The sequence below is a fragment of the Trachinotus anak genome, unplaced genomic scaffold, assembly GCF_046630095.1.
Source record: "Trachinotus anak isolate AG129_WGS33_773 ecotype Australia unplaced genomic scaffold, CSIRO_AGI_Tana_v1 ptg000009l, whole genome shotgun sequence".
Taxonomy (NCBI): Eukaryota; Metazoa; Chordata; class Actinopteri; order Carangiformes; family Carangidae; genus Trachinotus; species Trachinotus anak.
In genome coordinates this window covers 3,666,927-3,694,854 of record NW_027273860.1, presented here as the reverse complement: position 1 = coordinate 3,694,854, position 27,928 = coordinate 3,666,927, and the positions used below count along the sequence as shown (strand labels likewise).

The following is a 27,928-nucleotide window of genomic DNA, read 5'->3' as shown; positions in this document are numbered from 1 at the left end:
CCATTTCTTTTGTACATCATTTTATTAAGAAAATAAGTATAAAAATATAAATATAAAACAATATGACTCAGCATTCAAACGGCATGAATTCAGTGTATGACAGTTTTCCTACAACATACACTTTCCATTACATATTACACCTATATGATGAAAATGAATTCATAGTTTGACAAATAAACTGCACCAACCATTCACATGAACATTGCTTGTCAAACAAGGATAGCAAATAGTATATAGGATGTCCATCATTAAAAACACTTTGTACATTTACAGCATTTATTGGAGTTTGGCTCCATCCCTCCCCCACCCAAACCCAGTCCAGTGCCGTTAAACATTAATAGTATACAATACTACTATCTCTCCGGTCAATTACAAAACACATTGTCCACACCATTATTCACAAAAAATCCTAAAAGTCAAAGGCATCTTTACTGATTATGACCAAAAACAGTAAAACTTTGAGAATTATACTGTGTCTCCATCAATGAGAAAATTCAACTCAGTTCAAATCTTAATTTCCATTTCAGCATCCACACGTGGATTGCAGGAATTTTTGTCGCGCCTGTGTGCACGCACGCATGTATATGAGAATCAAATAGACAACTAGTTAACTAGCAAGCTAGCTAGCAAACTAGACAGATAAACAGATAGATAGCTCGATAGATAGGTAGACAGACGGTCAACTAGCTGGCTAGCTAACTAACTAGACAAACAGCTGTCTGGCTGGCCAGCTAGATAAACAGACAGAAAAAATGGGCTCGAATAAAAGAGAGACTGCCATGGCTTGTCTAGGTCTCTCGGTCAGGGCTCTTCCCTATGTACATCTCTGCCAACTTTTTGAATTGTGGTCCCCAATTGCTGAGGTAATCGTAATCCTGGTCCCCCTCAGTGGCAGCAGACTCCAGTGAGCTGAGGGATTCTGCCAGTGATCCACTGCCCTCATAAGCATACGTGGCCAGGGAGTCATAGGGGGGCGCTGTGGGATCTGAATCGTTCTCCTGAAGCCTCCCATTAATGAAGTCTCTGACATCCGTGTTATCCTTTATAGGTGATGTCCTCCGAAAGGGAAACAGCATTTCGGGTATGATGTCCCTGCGCAGCTTGTTAGCATCCATCACCTCTGGGTTGCGCAGTGTGCCAATATCAAAGGCCTGAGTGTCCTCCTCTCCACCCCCTTCATCGTTGTAGCTGACAACGTTGTCTCTGACATCCTCTTTGGAGATGATCAGAGGCTCCTTCTTCCTCTGTCTCCTCAGGGCAGCAAACAGCACCACGATCACTACACAAAAACAGTTGGAAATACAGAGAGAGAAAGCTCAGCATAAGATGTGTGCCTCCTAACATGTGTCATGCATTAAAGAGCACAGGGAGCAAAAGCACAGAGGGGAGACACATTTGCTACCAGTGATAAATCCCCAACACTGCCTCAGGCATTCACCTCCTATTATTAAAGATTCAGTGAAAAAGCTTTTTCTTTCTTTTTCCCTTGAACAGCATATTCGATGTATAAAATGCACAGTGGTTGGAAGATCCGTTTTTATGCTCTCCAGCACACAACTTCATATCTCATCTCCTTCATTCTTTTTCACCAGTAGAGGACAATCAGAGATTGCAGAGTGAGCATGTTTCTAGTGAGTGGCACTGTGTGGTAGCACGTTTTTAAATACTCTTAAGTCTTTAGAAAAAGAGGAAGCACTCTCTCATTTAGGACAAGTACAAATCCTCCTCCACCTGTGCTCCTGTGCTTCTCCTTCCTTTTCCTTTTTTGTCCTATCAGCAGGTACTGTAGTTGTCTGTTTGCCTCCCACCTGGGTGTTAATTACAATGCCTTCAACATGGGTTGGGTGGAGGTGGCTTTTTAAAAAGGATCTTTGTGAACATTTGTGACTGACCAGTGCCATGTTTTAGACAGTGCGGAGGACTGCAATGAGGAGGACCAGATAGGGAGAGCCGTTCCAGCTCAGCGCCTGCCTGTCAGAGTCAAGCAGAGGTGAATGAGACAGTCTGTCAGGGGGGTTCAAGCGCGAAACGCATCAGATAATGAGCAGATGTCATGATATTTTGCTCAAGAGGAGAGCTTGGAATTTAACCTTCTGTACACATGATATGTGAGAGAAGATCTGCCTACCACCAGCTACAGAATTTAAAACTTGGAATTAAAACAAGCAGATGGAAGAAAAGCTGGTCAACGCTAATTTGTTCATATGAGTAGTTTAGTCAGGGTGCAGATCAACTCACACACCAGACTCCAAAACAAGGAATCATGGCAGGAAGAAGGGGGTCCAAATTCAACACATGGAAACAGTTAAGGTCTCATATACTGGGCAGCGCACGCACGCACGCACGCACGCACGCACACACACACACACACAATTTTCTAGCTGCATTGCCCTGAACAGTCTGCAAGGACTTTTACATTCACGATGTTAAGTCAGCAATGCTCCTATCAGGTACTCTGCCTAGCATGGTGAGGCTTATTGACAGTTGAAACCACATTACTTATTGATATGCCCTTGACCCACAAGCACTACATGTTTCTGCTATTATGTAAAATGAATCTTCTAAATCTTTCTTTTGTTCCTGTACGCTGTTACACACAGCACAAGATCACAAGGAGGGTTGACATTGTGCTTCAAATTGTCGAGAAGTAAAATGCAACCTACTTTACCAACTGAACTGAATGTTAAGATATGAATTACTTGAAATTATTTTTTGGGGGGAAATTATACAACTTGAAATTGAATATTGGGAATTTTATAAAGATAAATTCGGAGAGTTCAACATTAAGCTTTCAGTTGTGATTGAATTGCAGTTGCTGATATAATTCGAATTATTATGGCAATATTTTGCTTCTGTCCAATCCTTGCCGTCCTTTATTTCTAATACTCTTAGAGTACTCTTCTGTTTGTATCAACAATTGTTTGTATTTAATGTTGTCACAATCATTGTTTTAATATATTGAGTTTCTGAGCTGCTGTCAGCTAAAGTGAGGACCACTGGCAGAATGTCGTATTTTCAGTAACATATTATGATGCAGTGAGTTGGGAGTCCAAGATTTCAATTGATCATGTCATGTTTGTAACGATAGACCATGTGATCTTTTTTCCCTCCATATGGGCACTCAGCAGCATGTACTTGAGCAAGCAACACACTCTGGTAATGTTATTGACTTCAAGATCCTGAATTAGCTGCAGCATGGAGCATATGAAAGTGAGGCCTGCCTGGGGTCTTTTTGTGAGGCATGTGCCCACACTGTGAACCCACCAGCAAACCACTTGCTTGGCAACCACTTTATGCTGTGGCAAGGTCATTCAGGCTGGCTGACTCTTATCCTACCTGGTCTGGTGAATCTCTGTTTGTAAAATTTCTCTTTCATAATGAAAGTGGCACAGGAACCTTTCAACATAACTGATGTTGATGAAATTGACTGTTAGCTAAACCCCATTCCAAAACACTAATTGTCTGGTCATAGTCTAGCAATCAAAACCAGGAATGGTAAGCATTGGATTTCTCTACATGATGAAGAGGGGTTCATTGGGCTCCACTAAATGCGATATTTGGTATCTTAAGAAAACATTTTAATTGCCTTTCTACAACCAAATACACAACCACCAGAAGTATAAGGAATCCACTTCCACAGTGTGTTTGTCTGTTCTTATGTAAGTTGAAAATATCAGCATGTCTGGGTTCCTAATTTACCACCTACATTAGTAACCCAGCATTGCCTGTAAAGCCAAAGAGCATATATTTAGCTAACCACATTATTATGTGGGGTTATAGGTTAAGTTTCACAAAGCCTGTTAAGAACTGACACATTTTTTGTGTGGGTGAGTAGAGGCTATTACATCCAAGTTTAGGGTAATGTTCTGTCCTGCTCTTTAGTGGGAACTTTACTCTCCAGCAGTACTTTACTTTACTCTCCTAGTTTTGTTACTTGACTTAGGGTTACGTTTTGCAAACTCAGTGCTTATATTTAAGGTTATTGTCTTAGAAACAACACTTACTTTTTGGATATATGCACAATAAAGCTTAACTCTAACCTCTGTTTGCTTACTAACTATGACTTTTTAACTTGTAACCATCCATACCCTATAATACTAGGGCTGTTGCTTTTGTCTTAAGTAGAAGCTTAAGACTTTTTTCACAGGGTTGTCATCATAAAAAAGTAGTCAGTTGGAGATATCGTTTTCTGCCAGCTCAAGGAGCTGACATCAATTAGCCAGATAGGTACAGCTGACAGCGCGACGGCAGTCATTACAGCCAGCTAAATCAACAGTTGTTAGCTAGAAATAAGATGACTGCTTTAGTTTTAAAAGCCAATCGTTTCATTTATTGTTTCAATTCTGTTAAGTAGCTACAAATTTTAAAATCTGCTAAACTGCATGTGGCTGACATAGCAACAGTAACAGTAAAGTGGGATATAGTGAAGGGCCATTTGTGAGTCTTAGAGATGGATAGTGTTGTTGGTGTTATATGTTGTATAGATTTGACCTCTCTGAGGCCAATTTGTGATTTATGTATTTATGTATTTCTAATCACACCAATATAAATAAAATAAAATTGACTTCGGTAGAAGAACGGATGTGCTGCTAAAAGCAGTGGTTGCAACCATAGTTGAATAAAGAATCAAACATTACAGGAATAACAAAAAGGGTTCAAACACACATGGTGACACCTGAACATACACATGCTCACTCACGAGGGGACTTACTGAGGAGAATAATGACACAGAGCAGTATGGCCACCAGAGCTCCAGTTGTGAGACCATCTGAGAAGGGCAGCACCTCGGGGCTACATGACTGCATGTTTCCACGGCTGTCACAGGCACACACCCGTACGATTAGTGTGCTGGTGCTGCTCTGAATGGGGTAGTCATTGTCTGAGATCACTACAGGCAGGAAGTACACGCTCATCTCACGTCGGCTGAAACCTCCCCTGCGCGTCAGGATATTGGCAGTGTTATCTGCGGAAAGGTGCAAATGGGCAAAGCTTGTCAGGGATGAGATATTTCAGTTAGCAAGATGATCTTACAGGAAAGAATTGCAGTCTTTATTTCCTTTTCTGTCTCTCCTATGACAGACAGCTCATAATAATTTTGCAGGGCCACTGGAAATTTCTAAGGTGCGTACATAGTAATTCAAAGAAAACACCAAACATTATACATTTTATCATTAAAAAATATTTATTCTTCAGAAATAAATTCAAACACCGCATTAATTAGTAATCACATAGTAGTCCTAATCCTAAAAAGCATTGAGGTTATGCATAGCAACACTCATGCAAAAAAGTCCAAAGTTAGTTTATTATAATTCCGGTCTTTTGGCTTTGTCTACTGCAATACATCCCAGTTGCTGAAGAGTTTCAGTCACAATTTACCCTGAATCAATGCTATAACTAGGAATAGGCATACCTCAGCAGTTACACTAAATAGAAAGGGAATAAACTGATCCAGTACTCAGACTGCAAGCTTCTTCATCTACCACTGCATTTTTCTCTCCCTTTGAAAAAACAAATATTTTTCGATAACATATTTTCTGTTATGTGATAGAAAAACAAAAAATCTGTCCAACACAATGCATTATAGATGCAGGATGACTTCCTGAATTCTGACTTTCATAGTGGCTTTACTGTAAATGAGGAAAGTAAAGGATACCAACATAATAAAGTCAATCAAAAGACCACAATAACACAATAGAAATTTATTTTTCCTATCAAATATACTGAATACATTTGGTTCCAATTTGTTATCATCTGCTTCACGTTAAGGTTATCGTCCTTAACTCTTAAATCAAGTCACATTTCCCCACTGGCGAATCAACCAGGAATTAAATCATAACGATTACAGTTTTAAAGTTCTATTTAAACATACATAGAGAAGCATTTCCATTTGTAAAAACGTTTATCTTACCTTCCCTGTCATCGATGGTGAAGTTTGGGTTGCTGGCACTTATACTAAAGACAAACTTGTGTCCAACAAGGGGTTCATCTGTGTCAACAGCACTTATTGTCTGAATCAGCTGGGAAGGACAGAACAAAGTATGAGCAGAGAAAGGAACACATGAAAGTTTGTAATTGTTTTTCTTAATAGGGGAGTCTAAAAACATCTAATCCAAAACACATGATGCTGATGGCAACAACAGAGACCATATCTCCCCTGTACTGGCTGAGAGTTACCAGTAAAGTACAGAATAGATTTTAAGATTCTTTGATTTGTTTTTAAAGTATTGCATGGACTGCACCAGTTGTGTCTCTGAACTGCTCGACCCCTTTTCCATCTCCACATCCCACAGCGGCTGACCAGTCACTGCTCTCCATTCAGGCACCCAGTGAAAATCCAAAACTGATCGAACATTTTCTGTTGTTGGCCCTAAACTGTGGAATAGTTTGCTACAGACTATTGGATCTCCTCCTCCACTGATAGCTTTAAAACCCTTCTAAAGATCTATATATTTTATTTAGCCTTTCAATAGTCACTAACCACACTGTCAATAGTCACTGTTTTTATTAACTTTTTCTGTGTGTAATGCTGTTGTTTTTTTTTTGTTTTTTTCAGATTTTTTCATATATGTTTTATTCATTTACTTACATCCTCTTTTCGAAATCAATTTTCTACATTATAATTTATTTCTTTGTAAAGCAAAACTGCACATTTTCACCTCAGTGTTGTGGAAAAAACATTCACTGAGAAGAAGTGAATCAGTTAGGTCAATCAGTTACATGCTAGAATAATCAGTAATTAGTGAGGAGTGTTTAGATAATTAAGGGATTTGCTGTCTCTTGAAACTCCACAACAATAAACACATGTGGCTCTAGTGTGAGGGATGGCTTTCCTAAGTATGCACCATGCATATGGAGTGTGAGCTTTGTGGAGAGAGACACTTCATCAGAAAATGTCAGGCAGTGGCTGGTAGATGACTCCCCTTAGTTAAACTGTCAGGGTTGTTCCTCCTCAGAGCAGAGCATCGTGGTAACAAACTGTTAACAACATGTTAACATGATGGATCTCACTCCAGATTAATTTAATTTTTGTCAATACATTTTGATTTCTGGCGATTCCACACATATACTGTACCCCTCTGTACTCTAACTAATTAAATTGTCAGAAAATGGCATCATTTGCATTGATTCACACAACATCACTTTACAGATATATTGTGGTTACTGTTATTGCACTAAGAATAACTGATGACTAATTACTGTATGAAGCAGAGTTACTGTAAAACCCCAGTCAGACAACATGATTTCTATGGCAGGGGTGATAATTAAACAACATAATCAGTAAAAGTGTATATAGATAGGTGGTGAAATTATGTACAACTGTGTAACAGCTTAATACTTTGTCACCTCAATAAATCTGAACCTCTGCTTCAATGATATATTATTAATTAAACAAATCCTTATTGGGATATTTCAAACATGAGCTCATGAATTTTAAGCACCTGTCCTGCTTTGACATTCTCACAGACAAATGTGTCGTAGGACATTGCAAACTCAGGGGCGTTGTCGTTGACGTCTAACACCTTAATAAACACAGGCACCCGAGTTGTCTGACGTGGATTATCTGAAATAGATAAATAGTTAAGGTTAGCATGATGGAGGATGAATCAACAACAAAAAACAAACAAAAGACAGGATGAAAGTAATTTAGATTGTGATTGTGTAAGTTATAAAACTGTGTTAGAAATTGAAATGTCATTTACTTATTTCAGTGGCCACCACAGAGATGTTGTGCCATTTGGACATTTCTCTGTCCAGTGCTTTCAGTGTTGTGATGGTGCCATTCACAGAGTCAATGCTGAACAATCTCTCTAGATCTGTGTGCCGATCGATGGAGTATCTGAAAGAATAACATAAAAATTGTTGTTTATACCGACACATGACTCCTTAAGAACTGTAAATTGAGCATGTTATGTTTATGCCACTGTCTTGGGCATTTGACTACATGTAATATTGCTCATAAAACTGACTGCAGTTCAGTTATCCTTTCTTATTGCGCAGATCTGTCTTCATACACTAAAGCACTTCTTAACTTCATAAAAATGTGTTTTACACAGTGCTTCACTTGTTTCCAAAAGAAAATGTATTCTCTTTTCCCCATTGTCAAGAAATGATACATCTGTCCTTACGCCTCCTCATTTGTCATCGTCAACTTTCATATTCCACTGAAATTTGAATATGCAACACAATACGCCATGTGGCATGGGCCGAGAGTGGCATATCTCTATGTCAGAGACGGGCAGGCGCCATATGTGTGGAATGGCGGCACTGAGCTGTGTGAATCGATACAGCAAATTAGGCTCTTTCACTTTGACTTTGTGCAGTGCCACAGAGGGCTTACATAATTCTGGGAAATAAACAGTGTCTCTATTCACTTCACAGGGCCGCTACCATTTTCCACTGGGAAATCACCAGGAGGGACCCATGAATAATATCCCTTTCTTCCCCCCTCCTCTATGACACATGGCTAGGCTGATGGATTAGATTTAGCCAAGTGGGCACATTTTGTCCTCACTCTAAGAGACTGATAAGAGGAGACTTTGTATTTCATGTGTTGCCTGTTTTCTTATTGATTTTATACTAGTTTAATTAAAGCTGGAACAATGAGTTTTGAAGCAATCAAATTACCACAATAAAGCATTGCACTCACTTGGTTGGTGAGGAAATCTTTGCTTAACAGGTCATTGATTAATTTCTAAGTTGACTAAATTGTGAGTACTCAATTCCCAAGGGGAATGAATTTGTTGTGAAAAGGTTGGAAAGAGATTTGGCATTTGGCTCTAACAGTCTGGCTCTGTTAAGGGTCTAAACACGTCTAGCTGTCTCTTGTAGCGTACTTGACTGGCTTGTTGTCAGCATCAGGGTCCCTGGCTGACACCACACCGACGAAGCTGCCAGCAGCTGTGTCCTCATGCACCTCGATGATGTAAGGGTTCCTGGTAAAAACAGGGGGCTCATCCACGTCCTCGACTGTTACCTTGACCGTGGCGTAGTCTTTGAATTGCAAACCGTGGATGAACCTTGCATCTAAGTAGGTATTTTTCACCTCCACTCTGAACTCGTAGTCCCTTTTACTTTCATAATCCAGTGCCTGGAGATGAAAGAGCGTCAAAAGTCAAGCTGTCGACTTTTCCATAAAAACAGTCAGCCTCCAGGATTTTGATAGGCAATTTATTGCATTTCATTTGTCTGCCTCTATCTTTTTCATACTCTAAATTCTAAGTTACAAATCCAAGTGAGAAATACTGATCTGGAAGGTCTTAGGGGAAAACTAAAAGGAGTTTCTAGCAAAAGACTGTTTTATATTATTCATTTCAGAGGCTTAGGGTATCTGATTTTACACTGCAGTTCAAAAATAAATTCTGTCGTCTTTCTTACATGAATAAACGTTATCAGGGGCGGTTTCTAATCTGAAACTGTACTATTCTGTCATTCCATTGAAGTGAAACGTACATATTAAAACGAGATAAAGAGAGGTCAAATTCAATTTTAATTTAAACATACAGTAAAACTTGAGCAGTCAAGAGAATCTCCTAAAGGTTTAATCTTCAACCTTTTAAGAGTTTAACTTTAAATCTTGTGATGAACATCTTTATTTTGTCTTGTTTAAAAATCACATTTTTCATATGTATTTAAAATTACAGTTGTATGAAAACATGTCACTTGTCAGTATTTTGTTGGTTCAGCTCTTGCTACATAGCCAACATTACCTTTAACAGCTGTTTACTCACCAGTCTGGGAGAAAGGTGGGGAGTTCAGCCTCAAACTTCAGTCCTTTACTTGTCAAGAGTTGTCTCCAGCGTTGGAAAGCAATGCTAATGTTAACTCTTACCTACTTTACCACTCTACTTCTATGTCTATCACTTCTTGTCTTCTACCTGCTAACCAGCCAGCTCCTACCCAGTTGGCCGACTTGTCACTTTCCCGTAAGGAGTCATTGTAGAGTCCAGTCTGCTCAGAAGGCGAATTATAACCATGTGTACTGTAAACAGAATGATGGCTGAAGCTCATGGCAAGACTGATAAGTCAACAGCTGTTAATGCTAACATTGGCAATGTAGTTTACTTACAAATAGCTCCTTTAATGTGCATAATACAAGGTTGTAAAGCACCTCAAAGGAAAATGAAATTAGACGTAAAAATGACTTTACCTTTTTGATTATGATGATTCCCTCTTGTGTGGTTTGGTCAGTGATGATGTTAAAAATGTCATGACCACCGACAATACTGTACTCCATCTCAGCATTGCGCCCAACATCTGGATCATCAGCCTTAATACGACCAATTGCACCTCCAATCTCTATGGACTCCACAGCAGTCACACGAAAGGAATCTGTACATGACAGTGAGTGAAACAAATTTATTGCAGTATGGTTGTTATATGAGTATGTTTAAAAGATTATCTTTGAACAAAGGGTCATCCATGTTTAAAGCCTATTAATCAACATGAAATATGGAGAAATGGCCTCTTACGGTTAGCAAAGCGCGGTGGGCTGTCGTTCACATCGGAGAGGGTGATGCTGACTGTAGTGGTTCCTGAAAGCCCGCCCATCTGTCCGGCCATGTCTTTAGCCTGGATCACAACCTGGTAGTTTTCCTTGACTTCTCTGTCCATGCCAGGCAGGGCTGTTTTGATGGTGCCTGTATCATAAAACAAACACTTTTTTTCTACCACATTCACCAGCTTAAAGCAAAATCTGTCTCTTATGAAATTACATTTATATACTGCTATTTTTTATTTATTTATTTATTTATTTATTTATTTTCCCAATTGTGGTTTGAGGGGAACATGTAATAACTGTCTGGGTTATGTTCCCTGGGAATGCTCTGTGTTTCAGTTATTTATACCCCAAGTCCTGTGCCTGGTAAGGTTTAAACAACAAAAGACCCCAATTAATCATAAAATAAACACAGCCTTCCTCAGCTCTAATGTCAGTATTTTTTATTTCTTCAGTATCTAACTAAGACCACACTCTCTATCTTACCTCATCCAAGTGGCCTGAGTGCCACAACACACTTGACTTTGTAGATCCATTAATTAACTGTATTTCCTCATTATTTCGGTAAAAATTTAATCAAGGTGCCATTGCATTTCTAGTATTGGCTGTTTAAATCAGAAAGTACCACTGTGTAAAGTGTATAAAGGCTTATTAATGTATGTTTTCTTACATAATAATAATGTTGTAAGTGCAAAGAACGGTGTTTATAAACATTTTATAACTGCAAGCACCAATATCTTCTTGAAAAGGTTCAGCTCTTCATATTTTATTTACTGATAATTTGAAAGAGAACAGAATTTGAAATTTAAATTGAAATCTCATTCATGTGTTCCTAAAGGATTTCTACAATAGTAGCTAAGACTAAAATCTTACAAGTTCTTGCAAGATTAGTAACACTGAGAGGCAGATCCTTATTCAGCTTGTTTAATTCTCACAAACACAGTGTCAGAGATCTGTATATAGACTTGCATAACATTAAAAACTGCATCCAAAGTGATCCTGCCGGGTTTGGCTTACCATTTTCAGAATCCACAGAGAAATATGGTTGTCCCTGTAGGATGCTATATACAAGCTTGGCACTGTTCCCATATGTTTGATCATCAGCATCAGTGGCAGTAACAGTGACAACAGATGTACCTGCAAATAGAACATGCAGATTCAATTTTAAAGCCAAAGCAGTGATACCACACACACCGAGTCAAGACACGATCAGGTGTCTTGACTCAACATATTTTTATTTGTTTCTCCGTAATATGAAGAGAATTTGCTTTAAACCTACTAGCACAATGTAATCCTGCGGACAGCTTTAATACCGGCAGTGCCCTGATATTATTTGTCTTTTAGTGGTAGCCAGTGACTAATGTGTAATTTTCATGTCAAACAACAGGACTCTGGAGTAAGTCAAATTAGTGGGCTACAAAGAGACGGTGACGTCTCAATAAAATCAATCAGGAATTGAGCATTTCTCGCCATTTCTTCCCTTTTAGAAGGCACTTGCCACAGCTGCCTTGTGTAAATTATTGTTTTGATTAAACCACAGTGTCTTAGTAGTTGGATCTCTTGGAAATATCAGTGAGACTGAAAGGCTCTTTTTGTTGAAGTATATTGTCAGAATCAGAGGTGTGGCAACATTAGGCAAATACTGACAAGCTTCTACTGATGAGCCAAGGAGCTGAAAATTAATTACTAATCTCATGGATGCTGTTATTACAGTCCAGCCTCTGAGTATTGGGACAGTTACACAGTTTTGTTCTTCAGGCTTTGTGCTTAAGCACATCAAATTGTAAAGTAAATAACGAAATCCAATGTTAAAGTGCTATGTCTCAACTTTATTTTGAGTAGGTTTTCATAAATATAGGGAAAAAAATGAGAGATAAAGCCCTGTTAGCACATACTGTCCAAAGTGTGGGGGTTCAAAAGTAATTGGACAGATATATATGAATCCAAACAAAATCACCATATTTCATATGCTGTGGTAAATCCTTTGCAGTCAATGACTGCCTGAAGTATTTGACCCATAGACATAAGCAGACACCTCCTTGGTGATGCTCTCACTGCAGCCTCCTTCTACTCTTGCATGTTGTGTGGTTTCTCCGCCTTTAGTCTGGTCTTCAAGAGGAATGCAGTTCGCAGTCAGGTTGCGATAAATGATTGACTCGGCCAGTCAAGGATATTCCACGTTTTCAGTCTGCAAAGCTCTTTGGCTGCATATTAAGGATCGTTGTCATGCTGAATGATGAAATGTCACCCAATGAGTTTTGATGCATTTGGCTGAACTGAGCCACAGAATGCCCCTGTATACCTCTGCATTCATCCTGTTGCTTTTGTCTGCAGTGAAACATCAACAAATGCCAGGGTGTCTGTTTCCATTGGAGCCATACATGCCCAAGCGATAACAGAACCACCGCCATGTTTGACAGATGAGGTGGTGGCTTTGGGTCATGAGCTGCAACTTTTTTCTCCTCACAATTTCCTCTCTCCATCATATTGATAGAGGTTTATTTATGTCTCATCTGTCCATAGAATTTTCTGGTGGTTTTTTTTGTGTATTTCTGTGAACTACAGCCTGACCTTACTGTTGCTGACGGTTTACCACTGGTTTGCATTTTGTGGTGAATCCTCAGAGGTTGTGGTAATGAAGTCTTCTCTTTATTGTTGACGCTTCCTCACTGGTGAGCGTTCTTGACTTGCAATGCAGACATAATGTTTTTTTTCTTCACCATTGAAATAATTTTCATGTCATCCACAAGAGTCATGCTCCTTGGTTAAACAGGTCGTTTGCCATTTTTATACTTTTCATGTGCACACCTTTTTTTTCTGTAGAATGTTCCCAGTTTGTGATTTTGGCAGTCAACCAACCAACTCTGAATCTCCAATAGTCCATTGCTTTTTTGAGCCTCATTATTATCGTCTTCACTCGCATGGCCTCTTCTTCACTCCTCATTGACAGCCACTCTACCTCAATCTAAATGGCAACTCTCAGTCAACTCTAAGCCAGGTCTGAGCGCTTTTGTGCACAAACCAAAATTGGAATGACACACAGCTGTCAAGGAAACATTAAGTAGCCAAGTGTCAAATGATGCCTAACTTGAACACATGTTAAAAGGACTACATCATCCACAGTTTGTCAATATTGACGAAATCCTGCCCAATTTAAAGATAAGACTTACATGTGTGTTGAGGCACAGAGCCTGAAGAACAAGAAATGTTAATCTGCACATCTGAAGTGCATGTGCTCATGGACACAAACTTTTGTTATTAAAAGTGTTATTTGGCAATAAAAAAACAATATCACACATATCTTGTGCACTACATGCAAAGTAAATAGATGCTAGGTGCTTGAATGTCTTTTATTTGTGTAGAAAATAAATGAATGAATGCTTAGGCTTAGAAAGAACTCAGTTCCTCTATACTGTCATTGTAGTCACTTCCGTTTTATGTCCTGCATAATCGACCCTAGCATTTCAATGATGCCACATTGCAAATACTGTCCTTGGCATTCAGGGGACCTCTGCCGTGTCCTGTTTGGGTCTGACTGTCTCCGTGCATACTAATGAACCCCTGAACATCTGTCCCACTTAGCCCCATCACTGCTAGCATAAAGGGAGCTGCTGATTCTTCATGGCTGGCTGGCTTGATTAACCAATGTGTTCAGTCTGAACATATAAGGCAGTTTATTAGTCCGGAGACGAGCAGTGGTGACCCTGACCCACCTTTGGCCATTATCCATGCAGCTGAGAAATCTGAGAGCAGTGCATTATGAATTCCAAATAGGACATTGTTATTTGTCATATAGACAATTGGGTTTTGATTTACCTTTGATTGCTCCAGTGTATTAATTTGTGGTTGCATAATTGAGGATTGATTTCGAGTTTCATGCATTATTTTCATGAGCTTTGTTTATATTCATGCCAATTGGTTTATTTATATTACTTGAATGGATTGAAGTGGAGTGCAATGAAGCAAATCCTTAATTGGAAAGACTGTGACAATCTAAACTTTCAATATTTCTACTGCCTATTAAAAATGGCAAATGCCAATACTTGTTGTGAATGCCCAATGAGCCTGACTGAACGAATAACAATCACAAAAGCAGCAAATAACTTTGAAGAACTGAATACAGTGTCACATTAGGCCAGTCCAGCTTGACTGATGAGCAACACTGTTCATTGTTTTGGTTTTTCTACATTGCCTGAAAAGTGTGTCTTGAAAAATTCTGATAATCATGTAATTAGATAATTCTTAAATAAATAATGATTTTCTTCATAGATTTATCAGCTATTTGTTTTCTCAATTCATCGTTAAATCATTTGGTGTATGAATGAAAAAGACAAAAAAATGCAATTTGCAAGAGCACAAGGTGACTTCTTCAAAATTGCGTATTTTGCATTGGTCTGGAGTGATATAACACAGAGAAAAAGCAGCAAATCCTCACATTTCACAAGCTGGAAACTGGACTGAATGTTTGGTATAGTAGCCAATTAATTTTTGTTGATCTACTTTGTTGACTACTTGATTAATTCACTAATCCATTCAGCTCTAAAGTAAAAACAAACCATTACTTACCAACTTCAGACATTTCAGGGACACTGGCGAAGTAGATGTCCTTCGCAAACTTTGGTGCATTATCATTGATGTCATGAATTTTTATATTAAATTCAGTGTCTGGCTCCAGCTCTGCATTGGTGTTTCTGTCCAGAACCTTGGCGTGCAGCGTGTACATAGCTTTCTCTTCCCTGTCCAACCTCTTGGTGGCGTGAATGTCCCCAGACTTCTCATCAATCAGGAACAGGGTGCCTGCCCCGTCTCCAGTCAGCACGTACTTCACGTTGCCATCACCTTTGTCCATGTTGGAGTGCAGCTGAAAATTAGAGAGAGACATTTTATACATGGAAACAAACTACAGTGAAACTTGGAAATACAGTGATGCTGTGGGAGATATTGCTCTTGTGTTATTCACTTCAGGCTTATAAGAAAACACATGGCTACAGCTTTAAGTCAGACATTAAGTTTGTGTAACCACTGGCAACACTACATAGTTTTTAAATTGCACTCAACAAAAAATTATCCAGAATATTTACATGTACTAATCATTGCCCTTGAGCGCCACTCCACACAATAACAAAACGATGCCTCCCTGTTGCCAACAAGAGGTCTGTTTGCAGTACTTTGTGCTGTTATTGACTGGCTGAAAAATTGACTAGTATACATACATTGAGTAAAATGACCCTGTTCTCGTGGGTCTTTTCTATTTAGGTATTACTGAGAGAATTGTGCTTCTCCATAACTCCCCAGTTTTATCTTTATGCCCCAGTTGCAATTCTCTTTTTTTGTCTTTAAAATAAATAAAGAAATAAACTATTAAAGGAACAAGTGGAGGTAACAGTTGCTAACTTTTAACTCCCCACTCTCTGCACACATCTCTTAGGTTGGCCAGATAAGCTCTCTTTTTATTTTATTTATTTATTTATTTTTGCCTCTCAGATTGGTTCTCTGTGGATCGACTATGTTGTACGCTTTCCAGAAAAGTCCTCAGAGTCCAATTTGTGAGCTCTGAAAACATAATTGACTTGACTTGACTGGCCCTGTGTTTTGCTTCCTATTTTATTTTAAATGTCCAAGGACCAAACTTATCAACACATTTTCTCAAGTTCACTTGCTGAACATGCAGTAAATAAACATTACATGATACGTGGGTTTCAAGGGAATCAATATATTGAATATATGTGTTGGCAAAGGGGACTTAAACTACATTTAAACCATAGTCTAGATGTCTGAAAAGACTAGGCACTCTGGAGAACTGTGAGATAATGGTGTAAACCCACTGAGGAATCTATCTGTTTCTGTCTCAGAACAGTGCCTTGGCACCCATAGTGTCAAGTGTGACATACTCCATTACTCCAAATCAAATTAGTCTTAGATTTTTCTTCTAAATTGTCCCTCTGAAAAATGATGAAGGCCTGACCTACAGCAACAATTGCTAAAATTAGTCACCTCTGACCTATCCATCACCTTGAAGCAGCTCCACGTGTCATGGAGGAGTAATGGTGGCGTACTGTGACAGACACTTGATTCAAGCTCATTACTGTACTGAATCTGTCAGCAGATATATTTAGAGCACTATCTCATGGGTTCACATTTTAAATGACAAGTAGTTAGAGACACAGAATATACGTCAGTAACTTATTAATATTAATGTCTGCGTGCTGTGAGGAAACTAATTATTTTTCCTGCAGTTGGAAGAGTGATGTCAACAGTACAACTTTGGATGGAAATCAGAAATGTATTGCCAGAGTACTAGCTATTCTCCGGCAGAATTAAAAAATGGGGAACGCATGTGAAAACAAGATGCTGTCAAGTTCAAATGAGCAATATGCACTGTATTTGGCGTTGTGTTTGAAAATATTTTCATGCAGATGAACTCCATTATCCAAAGTCTATTAAATAGGAATATCAGTCAGCTTGAATTTTCACATATATTCGTGTTCTGGGACAGCCTATTCATTGTTTGTGAATATGAATTCTCTCCTGAGCTGGAGACCAGTGAACCAAGGATTTATGATGTGTTATGGATGTGAAGGCTGCAACTGCCATTGACTATGAATGACAGGCTAATTTTGGAGCAGGAGGGTGTGTGTATGACTTTTTGCATTGAAATGGGCTTTATATCTGCAGCATGTGCAATTTATAAAAAAATAATGTCTTCAATGGCAGAGTCACCTTTTCTGTACTTTGAAATTCATTGTCTATGTAGTGGTATTGGCTGGATATCATTAAGACATGCTAACTACCCAACGCTGAACTCCTCTGCCACATAAGAAGAACATGTTTCATTACTGATATCCAGGACTGTGATTCTTCAAATACACTGTTGTGCTTACAGTGTAATAATTAGGACAACGCTATTTCAGATAATGCCACACCACAGGAATTGCATTTTTCTAAACCTTTGGATTATTACCACAGCTCCCTGTCTTGGTTGGTAATGCTGTTTTTTTAAAAAAAAAAAAAAAGAAACCTGTGAATCGATAACCCTATGTAGCCAGCTGCTTACATGATAACTTCACTTGTGGTATGTATTTTACATTTTTACCACAGTCTGTCTTAGTCTGACATGGGTACATGCATACCCTTAGCTTCTACTACATCAACTTCCTAATCACTGTGCCATCAAGGTGGATGTTTAGGATTTGGGTCAATTTAATTTATTGAATTTAGTGTCTCAAAGTGTAGAAACCAAGCTTAACATATACCAGCAGTGAGTTTTCATCTGCTAAAGTGCACTAAACTCTGCATCTGGCATGTAGAGTAAACATAGTGCATGTGGTACAGCTAGAAAAAAATGGGACTGATACTCTTGTGTGTACTCTAAAGTGTGGCACAAAGTGTTTTCACACAGCCTTAACAAAATCAAATGTTAGCACTACCTCACTATATTTGCAGAGATTTAGAGGCTCTCCTTTCAAGGCCTTGCAGCACAAACACAGCCTTTTCAAGGCCTTACAACAGAAGCACAGAAGAGTGCCTTGATGAGTTAAATCGCCTTGCACAAACACTGAGGAATTGTCAGTAAAGCAGCAAAATCATTGGCAATTCTTGTCAGGTCTCTGGTAAGCATTGCTCGCTGCTGCAAAGAGGAGATAGGAAAATAGAGTGCAGAACGGATACAGAATAATTACTCTTCTTCCCTTTCTCCCTCTTTCTCTTAAGACATAGACAAAAATTCTTTGCTATAGGAGCGCTGTACTATAATATATCTTATATAGGTTAAAGTTACAACTTAAAGTATCTGTTGTGTGCTTTGTACTTCTTCATAGCTCATTCAAGTTCTACAAAATTAATGCATGAAAGTATAGGACAAGGCCATGCAAAACCTCAAGGATACTTATTGGCAAAATATTAACACAACAAAGAGAGCTACCTTGAATATTCAAATTTAGGGCAGCACATTTTGTTTACAAGGCACAAAACAATGCAGTGTACCAAGAATTTAATAGGATTTTGTTCACTTCAAACACACCACTCAAATGCTCCAGAATCCAAAGTTTGTGGTTGTATTGCTCAGCATTGCAAGTGTTCACACTTCACAGCCTTGCTTAAGAAGTAGGGCACCACAGCTGCACACAGTGAGTGCTCACACTCATTAATGGCTCCATGAAAGTCAGTTAAAATAAGATTTGAGGGTGTTACGCTTCATACACGCACAGCCACTTCATAGTATGTTTACGGTCATAAAGTATACTAGGCTTTTTTTCACTGTTGACAATTGCTGCTGAGCCAGAGTAAGTGCTCCAAACCTTACTTTTACCAGTGCAGTTATTTTTTTAATCATTCTGTGAGGTATCAGTCAGCAGCACTCAGAATGTAAACCTCAAAGCAGTGTGTCTTTTGAACACCTTGATAAGCAATATGAGCTGCATTTATTATGTATTGGAGCTGCAGTGGTGCACTGCTTCCTTTTCAGTTGAGAGGTGAGCTATACAAGGGTGTGACTGTTCTTTACATCAAATTTGATTGCCGTAATCAAGAAATCAACCTCAAGTGACAGTTGGTGAGAATGTGTGGGTTGATTGGAGAGGTTTGATTGAATGTGAAATAAACAAGGTCTCCCACAGTGCTCTGCAAAGACCATTAAATGATCTTTATGAGGGCGACCATCAAGGCTTTGATGGCTTTGTGCTGGGCATGAAAGTGCTTTTTGCATTTGGTCTCTGTTCTCCAGCTCTCTTTCCGTCTCTCTCTACCTCTCTTTCATTATCTATTTGTTATCGGTCAATCTCCATCTGAAAATGTCTCTCTATCATTGTGTCTTTCTGTCCCTCATCATTCTATCTTGTTCTGTCTGCCTTCTGTTTACCTGTTGTTATATCTGTGAGGGTTGCAACAAACAGTTATTTTCATTGATTGATTTTTCAATTGTGTTGGCGATGAATCGATCAATTGTTTTGTCTGAAAAATAATATGATGTTTTGAGATTGCTTTTTCTGAACAACAGGCAACAGCTCAGTGTCAAAAATGTTGAGTTTTCTTAATGCATGAACCAGTGACAAGTGGCAGATCTCAATATGTATGAAGCTGGAATAAGAGAGTGTTTGGCCTTATTTTTCTAGGCCCAACTATCAAAATAGTTGACAATTAATTTTCATCCAATATTTGCAAACCTAATTTCTATCATTTTTATTTTATTATTTTATTACAGATTGGTCTGCCAATTACAATCAAATTCACAATCTCTTGGAGGCCGCAGTAATGTCGTGTTTACTTGTTTTGTTTGACTAAGTCTAAAACCTTAAGATATTCAATTTATTGTCACAATTTGGGCCTAAGGAATCTTATCAAAATTTCCGATTAAGCCTCTGTTGATTGACTAATTGATTAAAAAACTAATCATTGCAGGTCTACTTGTTTTCTATCTATAAAAGCTCCCCATATCTTGCCTGTATCAATCTATGTCTCTCTGTTGCCCTCACAGTCTGTCGCTATATATAAAAGCCAAATTTAAACTGATGGAATTAGTGATAGATCGCTACAGCTTCTTCTCTAAAGCATAATGGCAGAATATGGCTGCCCTATTCTCCCCCTCAGTAATTTATTACAGCCTCATGTTTTTCTGACAGTTTAATAGCAAATTATATTGGACACAGGAAGAATGGAGAACTGGTGAATGTGATTGCTGTCATGCCACAGAAGTTGGGTGCTAGAAAGCATCAAAGAGACAAGAAGAAAGCCACATCACACCAGTCACTGATAAATCAACGGATGGCCCCATTTATAGTTAGCATTTGCTTTGCTACTTCATAATATAACACAGCAAGGTGAATTTCATTGGCCTTCTTGATTGATATGTTTTCTTCTTCCTCCTCCTTCTTTCTCTATTCAATTTATTTTTGCTGTTCCCTTCTTTTCACCTACATCAGGATGATGGTTTCTGCAAAAGAAGTTGTCATATCCCCCTACTCAACCTTGCACAAGACACTTGTTTACTCCGGAGAATGAGGTGTGTGATGAAAGCCAGCTTCCTCTGAGAAAATTGGCTGTCGACAGTCACCTCATTTCCTTCCCCTGAGTTGATAACTGTAGCGTTCCCCATCACACCTGTCTTTATAGTGCTAGCATGGGTGAGCTGACAAGAACCTCTCTGATCTGGGTGGGTGGAGAGGAGGAGCATTGTCCTGAAACTCAACTTTTTTTTTGTGATTCTTGGGAGAAAAATGTATTGCAAGAGCTGGAGTTTCTGAATTTAGAGCCACTCTCCTGACATCTGAGACTTAGACTTAGGATTTGGTCTTGTGCCTGTTTTGAGTCAGATGTCTCTGTGCTTTGACATGATGGGTTGAATTTCTAGGTATATATTTACTGTATTAAAAAAAATTGTGGAATTACAGTCATTTTTCAAATATATATAGTGTACATACATAGTAGAGAATTCCTACAAAGAAATTTAAATACATGTTGACCCTTAAACACATGCGGTATGATTTTTTTTTTTTCAAACATTTGAAGTATGTTTGATTTCAAGTACTGAGCAAAAGGTGTCACTGTCTATATATTTCATGTCTGTTTCTCTTTGTCTGTCACAGGGTTGCTGTGCCTATAAAATATTGTCAAGGGGTCAATTTGGAATGAAGAATTCTAAGTGAGTTTCCTTGTTGGCTGTGGTGTTGAATAGGGCTTGCCAGGAGGAAGTTTCAGCTCAATTGCTCATGACTTAAGTATCTTTTGTATCATTTACTGACTTGAGCAGTTGCTTGGTTGTTAAGTGGTGTTAAAAGAAAAAAAAAAAGAAAAATTATAAAAAAGCATTTGTGTGGTCATCAATAAGATATTGTCATTACATTGTTGGCATGTGCCCAGCAGGAAGTGTTTTTATTTATTTATTTAATTTTTTATTTTTATTTTCATTGAACAACAGATGTGTTAAAACATACAGTTTAAACTGAGAGAGACTCAAGGCAAAGAGGGCAGTTTGTGTGGACTTGCTGTGGATCTGATAGCGCCAGTTAACTGTGCCTGAAACAGCCAGGTTTCTGACAGCCCATTCGTCTTCAGCCAATTACATCAAACACTACTTCAACGAGCTAAACCTTCTATAATTAGTCTGCAGACAGTGTGTTCAGGCATGTTACCTTGCCGACATATTGATGGTCATTTCCTGTGTATTCCTCTAGCAGAAAGAATTGATTCCACATCCATCCACGTTTGGACCGCTGTAGAATCCTCCCATCACTCTCTGCCATCCCAAACAGATTCCCAATATCCCCAGGTGTTAAAGGCAGGGCAGCACTGGGCCACAGGATAGAGAGCATCAGGAGGAGCAGAATCTGATTGGTTATCATGGTATCCAGTCAGCTGGGAAATGTCCTGGATGACTTCTGAATTATGGTAATAAGCTTCTGATACGATGAACACTGGAAGGTAGTGTCATCAGAACAGACATTGTATTCCTCTCTTTGATGTCCTTCAGATCCCTGTGAAAAGAGGAAACTTTAGTCAAGAAGCACTTTAATGCCACTTAGGTATTTCTGTCACCATACACTTTAAATTCTAGCAGTGACATAGCATGCAGACTACAAGAGGGCAACTCTTAATGCACACGAAAGCTCAGTGCAGATTTACTGTATGCTGCGGGTCTCTCAGTTTGAGCTGTACCAGGGCCGCAGCTAATTATGCAATCAACACGCATAGGAATTCCTCCATGTGCACTGTGTGAATGAAGGAGACTTTAAAAGTCATAATTTGGTGATGGGAGCTGTCTGAGACCAGTGAATGAAAATGTTGTGTTTTAAAGTTTTAAAATTTTTGAAGTAACAACTCTCTAAAACTATTCAAACCCAACTTAGAAAATGATTCCTTTATATATAGACAGAATATAGACAAAACAAATGCAGTAAACTTTTAAGGAACTGGAAAGCAACTGAAGGAAATAAAATACATTAAAAGGAAAGACTAGTAATAAAGAAATTAAAGCCACTGCAATTTAAATGTATAACCAGTCTTCATGGTGCATTAGCAACTTAGTGAAGGACAAATTCAAATTAAATGTAATAACTACATCGTCAAATCCTTGTCTGCTCTTTGTTTTGTGTTACAAATGGTCAGTCTTCCTTCTAAGAGGCTTGTATGTCTTTATTGCATTTGTTTTCTTCTTAATTTATTGCAGCTACCCTGCATATTGTCCTTTCTGGTGCACTGATCCATTTTTCTTTTCTTACTAATATTGATGCCCTTTATAAATACTGATAAGTTTTCTCTTATTTATCATTAACTGTTCTGCAATCTATCAATACAAATGTGCACTTTGTTACAGGCAGGCATTTTCCATGGCAAACTCACATGCAAATGACATGCAGTTTAGTAAATCCAGTGGAATTCACAATCAGATACCCTTATCATATCTCCTTCTTTTCGTGTGTTTGGGGAGTAAAGGAGTGAGCCGTGCTTCTCTAATTATAAGTTGCATTACTGATGATAATGCAAACAGTGCTTCAAAGGCAGTGAGCATGTTTGAATAGCTTAATACATGGATCTCTGGGAGCAGAATGCTCCTGACATGAGCAAAAGCCACCACTGTAATATGTTCCACGGAAACTCTTTTTATTCTTATGCTCAGCTTCATGCTCATTCAGTTACATTGCAAAGCTACAGGGCAAATTCCATTGACGCATGTTGGGATGAATTGTCTTGTCCCTTACCCATTTTCCCCCAAATTTGTACTCCGGTTTTTGTCTTTGCATCCATTAGTAATGGTTAATGCCATAGATTTTTATTCCCTCAAGACATTGTGATGTACTCTACAAGGGTGGAATCTATATAGACGTGATAAATTGCCAAAACCACCAAAATTATCCCCAGGTGTCTGTTGGGTTTTGTGTCTGTGATAAGGTATTTTGTGTTATTGGGAGTCTTCTTCCAATACTTCACTAAGGCAGTGTCCCCACCAGGACTGGTCCTGATAGGTAATTTGGATATGCATGCATAATTTATGGTCTTTTCGAAGTTAATCCAATAAATCTTGCCTCTCTTTCTAAAAGAGCCTATTTAGTAGGGTTCCCATATGAAGGCTAGAGCACCATAGTTATCCTGACAGGCATTCACTGGGTACCTCAGGGACTGCTGTGTAAAAGCACATGCTAGTTTATCTATCCCTTTGCTTTTGTTCAGAGCTCTTAAATAAGCCGTGTAATGTCAGTGGGGGTATTTACATGAACAAAAGGCCTGTTACTGTCTATGAACAAATTAGTATTATGGTTCCGTTGATGATATTGAAGTGTGCAATATAAATGAAGGAATGTAATCCTTTAAATAGAAAATCATGTAACTGAGCGAATGAGATCTCAATGTAAAAAAAAAGAAGCTCATTCTGCTCTTTCTCAGTCACTCAGTTTTGGTCACTTTAATTTGTTTTATCAGCAACATTCTTAAGTAACGCCCATGACCAGAAAACACTTTCACTGAGTTAAAAGTAGAAATACAGAGAACTATATAATACATCTTAGGGCTAGGTACGATGGTATGGTAGAACTCACCCAAACCTTTCAAGCATCTATAAACATGTTGAACCAGATACTGTAAATACAAATACTTTGTCAGCTATAGTGTAAGAGATAAAATAAAGATTGTGTTGTAAATAGCTGATACATTTTTTATGTTATTTTCTTGTGCATGCCCTTAATGTAGCATGAGTGTGACACATGCATTCCTGAAATCAGGAAATGCCGCCTTGCAATTAATCTAGTCTGATGCTTGTGATTGCATTTTCTAATTATCATTCCAGCCTGTCCTTGAGTTTTAATAGCATTCTGGATATTAATCTTTGATGTGGTGTGCCTATTAAGCATAAGGCCAGTGCGTCTTTTCAGAATTCTTCCAAACACTCCATTAAAGGATGAGTGAGCACGCTGAATCTATGCCAGAGCCTATAGACTCAAGCTGAATTATCTCAAGTTATTCAGCCTATTAAATAGCGGGGGTTTATTAAAAAAATGTTTATGATTAGATTAAGATGTGGGGAGCTTATGGCTTTGCATTAAAACCCAGACATGCGAAGGGACGAAATTGTTAAATATGCTTTTAAAAGTGTTGTCTAAGGTTGTTATTCTAAATCTTAGCTAAGACACATTCTGGCAAGAGCTCTGCTGTGCCCCATTTCTGTAATCTGCGAAATTATCCATTTTTATTTTGCTGAATAAGAATATCTTTGATCAGATACATAAACTAGCTGTTCATCATGATATGCTTTTCTAGGAAAGCACAGCCTTGCACATTAGTCTATATAAATTTGTATGCACAGGCGTCCCAAAATTAAAATGCAGGCTTCCTCACACACATTAAACCGAGTCCTGCAAGTAAGCATTTTTACTGCTTCTCTGATTTCAGTAGGACAGTAATCATAGGTGCAGCGCGCAGCAGAGGTCTGGTTGCTAAACCTTTTAAAGAGGTCTTCCATGCATAATAAATTGATACTCCTCTATACATGGGAGGATATAAACACCTAAATTGACCATCTGGTCTCTGTATTGCTTGCAACCTTTAGCACCAAGAATAATGTCAACGCACCGCTCTGTGTGGCTTCACTTTAATATTGTGCTCCTCCTCAGTGTGACAATATTTGGTATTTTTTGAAACACAAAAACTTGAACATGCCAAATAAAACAGATTGAATTAACTGGGATCACAGTGATTACAAAAAGCGATTACAAAAAATATCTATAAAGCTTCAATGGGTAAAGAAAAGTTCATTCAGAGCATATTCCACTTCCTGTGTTAAACTGTACATTATCGTACAACCACACAGCTCCACAACCATGCAAACTAACACACACAGATTTGCATATGAGTGGGCCGATATGACTAAGCGACTAACATCCAAAACCTCATATCTGCTACACGTACATCAACCAATTTTTAAATTGCTGGCATTCAAACATCATTGAAATTGTAGCTGTGTGTTGTACTATTAAGGAATTCAACAAGTGACTATAGTGTATATAAACCATAAATTGATTGGAAGAGGAACAGACAAAGATGGAGAGAGGGCAGGGGAAGGTTGCAAGGTCACCAAACTGGTGTCATGATTAATCTTGGCGATTATTTGTACCTGTACCTTTTTTTATTTATTTTTTTTGGTCCAATAACATGATTTACAACTGGTAAATGCAGTATGTTTGCAGCAGCAAACATTAACTATATAAGGGTGTTGGCTGCAAGAAGCCAGTGCCGTGTGATTGTCAGTTTGAGTAGCACCAGTGATTGCTTGTTGGTATTGACAGACCAGCACAGACAGGAGTGTAAATCTAGCATGAGGGGCGTTGATGCACCAAGATGCAGCAGCTGTACAAACCTCCACTTGGTGGAGCCCTAGACCTTCCCAAGTCAGCCTTCGCTGGCTGCAGTCCTCAGCAAGCTTTACTCATGTTTTGAAATCCTCAAAGCAATTTTGTGATACAGTGCACACTTCATCGTTGAAAAACTACTCCAAAAGGGAGGGAGGGCCTTCTTTCTTGAAAATGGTATGTTGACAGTGAAAGTCTAATATAAAACACGCAATTATTAAAAAATATATAACCTTATTTATGGTAAGATGTCTTCAGGAGAGTATATGCATTTTAAAAGTAATAATTATCATTTGTCTTGCTAAGGAAAGAAAGGCTATCCATGCTTATATATCCAAACGATAAGAAAATACACACTGGTAAAAGATATTAATAAAAATACTGGTATTTAATAAAAACTGATTAAAATGGCAATATTAGTTGCATTATTTTGTTGAGAAAATACCCTCATTTTCTTCTCCTAGTTTAACATTTCCTCTCTGACATTTCTAGTGTTTGTCAAATAAATATTCATGTTTAAAACCAGCTGTGTGAATGCTCATGAGAGCCTCTCTGCCTGTGTGGGAGAACAGATTTCCACCTCTTTTCATTTCAACACTGAAAGGTCACTCCATATCTGACAATAATTCAAGGAGCATGTTAGTGGCTAATTTGCACTAAATAATAATGGCATTACATGGATGACCTGCTGCACACCACTATACCCTAATATATCACTTTGGTAACTGTAAAGCTGTTTGTGCATGAGGCAGCATGCAGAGGTCTGGGCAGCTAGAGAGAGCAAAAAAGAGAGTGACGGGTGGATTAAGTTTGTGCCATGGAGGATATGCACATGTACATACTCGGCAACACTGTCGGCTGCTCTCGTTGCACTGCTCGAGCACCACGATAAACACCATCATGCGTTTTTAGAGATATGAATGGTACAGTGCCTCTCCATCAAATCTGCCCATAGCACATCACAAGTATGATTCGCCCGCACTGCCTCTCAGCAGACAGACAGATACCTCTCTACACACACACACACACACACACACACACACACACACACACACACACACACACACAGAGCTTGGCATGGACACTTGAACAGGTGCACACATAAAAGAAGATGCACACACACTTAGAGACATTCACATATATTTCATCTTAACATAGAGAGGCACCTACATGACGCAAATATATACATGCACATATGTCCACTGGTGCACAGTGTAGAGTCAGAGCAGCACTTACGTGGATGTAGCGCCTTGTATTGAGTGACAAAGTTAATGCTAGTCTTTATGAAGGCACAGTATGACCCCAAGCTGTAATGCCCACCTTAAAGTTACGTATACAGTGACAGGTGTATTGGGCTGAGTAGTACCATAAAAATACTTAGTAGCATTCATTTTTAGGCTTGACTCATCATGAATCATTAATGATCTTAAAGTTCCTATTTGTCAAAGGAAAATATATAGAGAATCTACTCTAGCACTACTACATGCAGTTTCTCACATGAGCACGAGTAAATTGACAACAAATTCAAATCAGAGACAAATCAGAGAACTGAGCAACAAATCTAATTTTTTCCTAGTTTGTTTGATTTAGCTGTTATCAACCTCTTTGAAGTTGCAACACTTCTCTTCTTGAGATGCTACTGCATTAGTCTAGCTTTGTCACAGTGTAAGGAGCAGATCATCCCTGGGGTCTGAGACAGACAAAATATAAATATATCCTTAAACATTAATCAGCAAAAAGCCCTTACCTTTTGATTTTTACAGCTGAGCATCCATCTGTGTCACTGAGTGCACGGTACGCTGTTCCTACTCCTGAGCAGTGCTTAGCGGTGGAGAATCTGACTCCTCACGGCAGAGCTTACATTCCAAGACTGACAACAGCACAGCTGGTGCGAATGTGTATGGGAGTGTGTGTGTGTGTGTGTCTGTGTGTGTGTTTGCGAGAGAGAGAGAGAGAGAGCGAGAGAGAGAGAGAGAGAGTCTCCCGCCCGCTTTCCTCCCTTGCTCTATGCTTCTCTCTTTCTCTATGCCCTCCCTCGCTCCATTTCTCCTCCCTGCTCTCTGGCTTCTTTCCCCTTTACTCCTCTATACTTTCTATCATC

At 38.7% G+C, this 27,928-nt stretch overlaps 1 protein-coding gene across 1 annotated transcript; it reads right to left on the bottom strand.

The window, feature by feature from the left end:
* Positions 1 to 27,705, bottom strand: cdh10a (cadherin 10, type 2a (T2-cadherin)). The gene is made up of 12 exons (XM_071484631.1): positions 27,575 to 27,705; positions 21,622 to 21,963; positions 15,062 to 15,356; positions 11,513 to 11,632; positions 10,470 to 10,637; positions 10,148 to 10,329; positions 8,835 to 9,088; positions 7,701 to 7,837; positions 7,440 to 7,561; positions 5,909 to 6,017; positions 4,712 to 4,963; positions 1 to 1,279 (listed from the first exon to the last, which is right to left on the bottom strand). Exons 2-12 carry the CDS (start codon positions 21,829 to 21,831, stop codon positions 789 to 791), a joined length of 2,340 nt encoding a protein of 779 aa, XP_071340732.1. The 5' UTR covers positions 21,832 to 21,963; positions 27,575 to 27,705; the 3' UTR covers positions 1 to 788.
* Positions 27,706 to 27,928: the final 223 nt, after the last annotated feature.

Bases quoted from the DNA above. Each gene is read 5' to 3' on its own strand.
- cdh10a (XM_071484631.1), bottom strand. From the start codon at position 21,831: ATGATAACCAATCAGATTCTGCTCCTCCTGATGCTCTCTATCCTGTGG. The intron at 9,089-10,147 runs GTAAAGTCATTT...TTTCATCTCCAG, and splicing joins GAATCATCATAATCAAAAAG to GCACTGGATTATGAAAGTAA. The intron at 7,838-8,834 runs GTACGCTACAAG...TTATTCTTTCAG, and splicing joins GCTGACAACAAGCCAGTCAA to ATACTCCATCGATCGGCACA.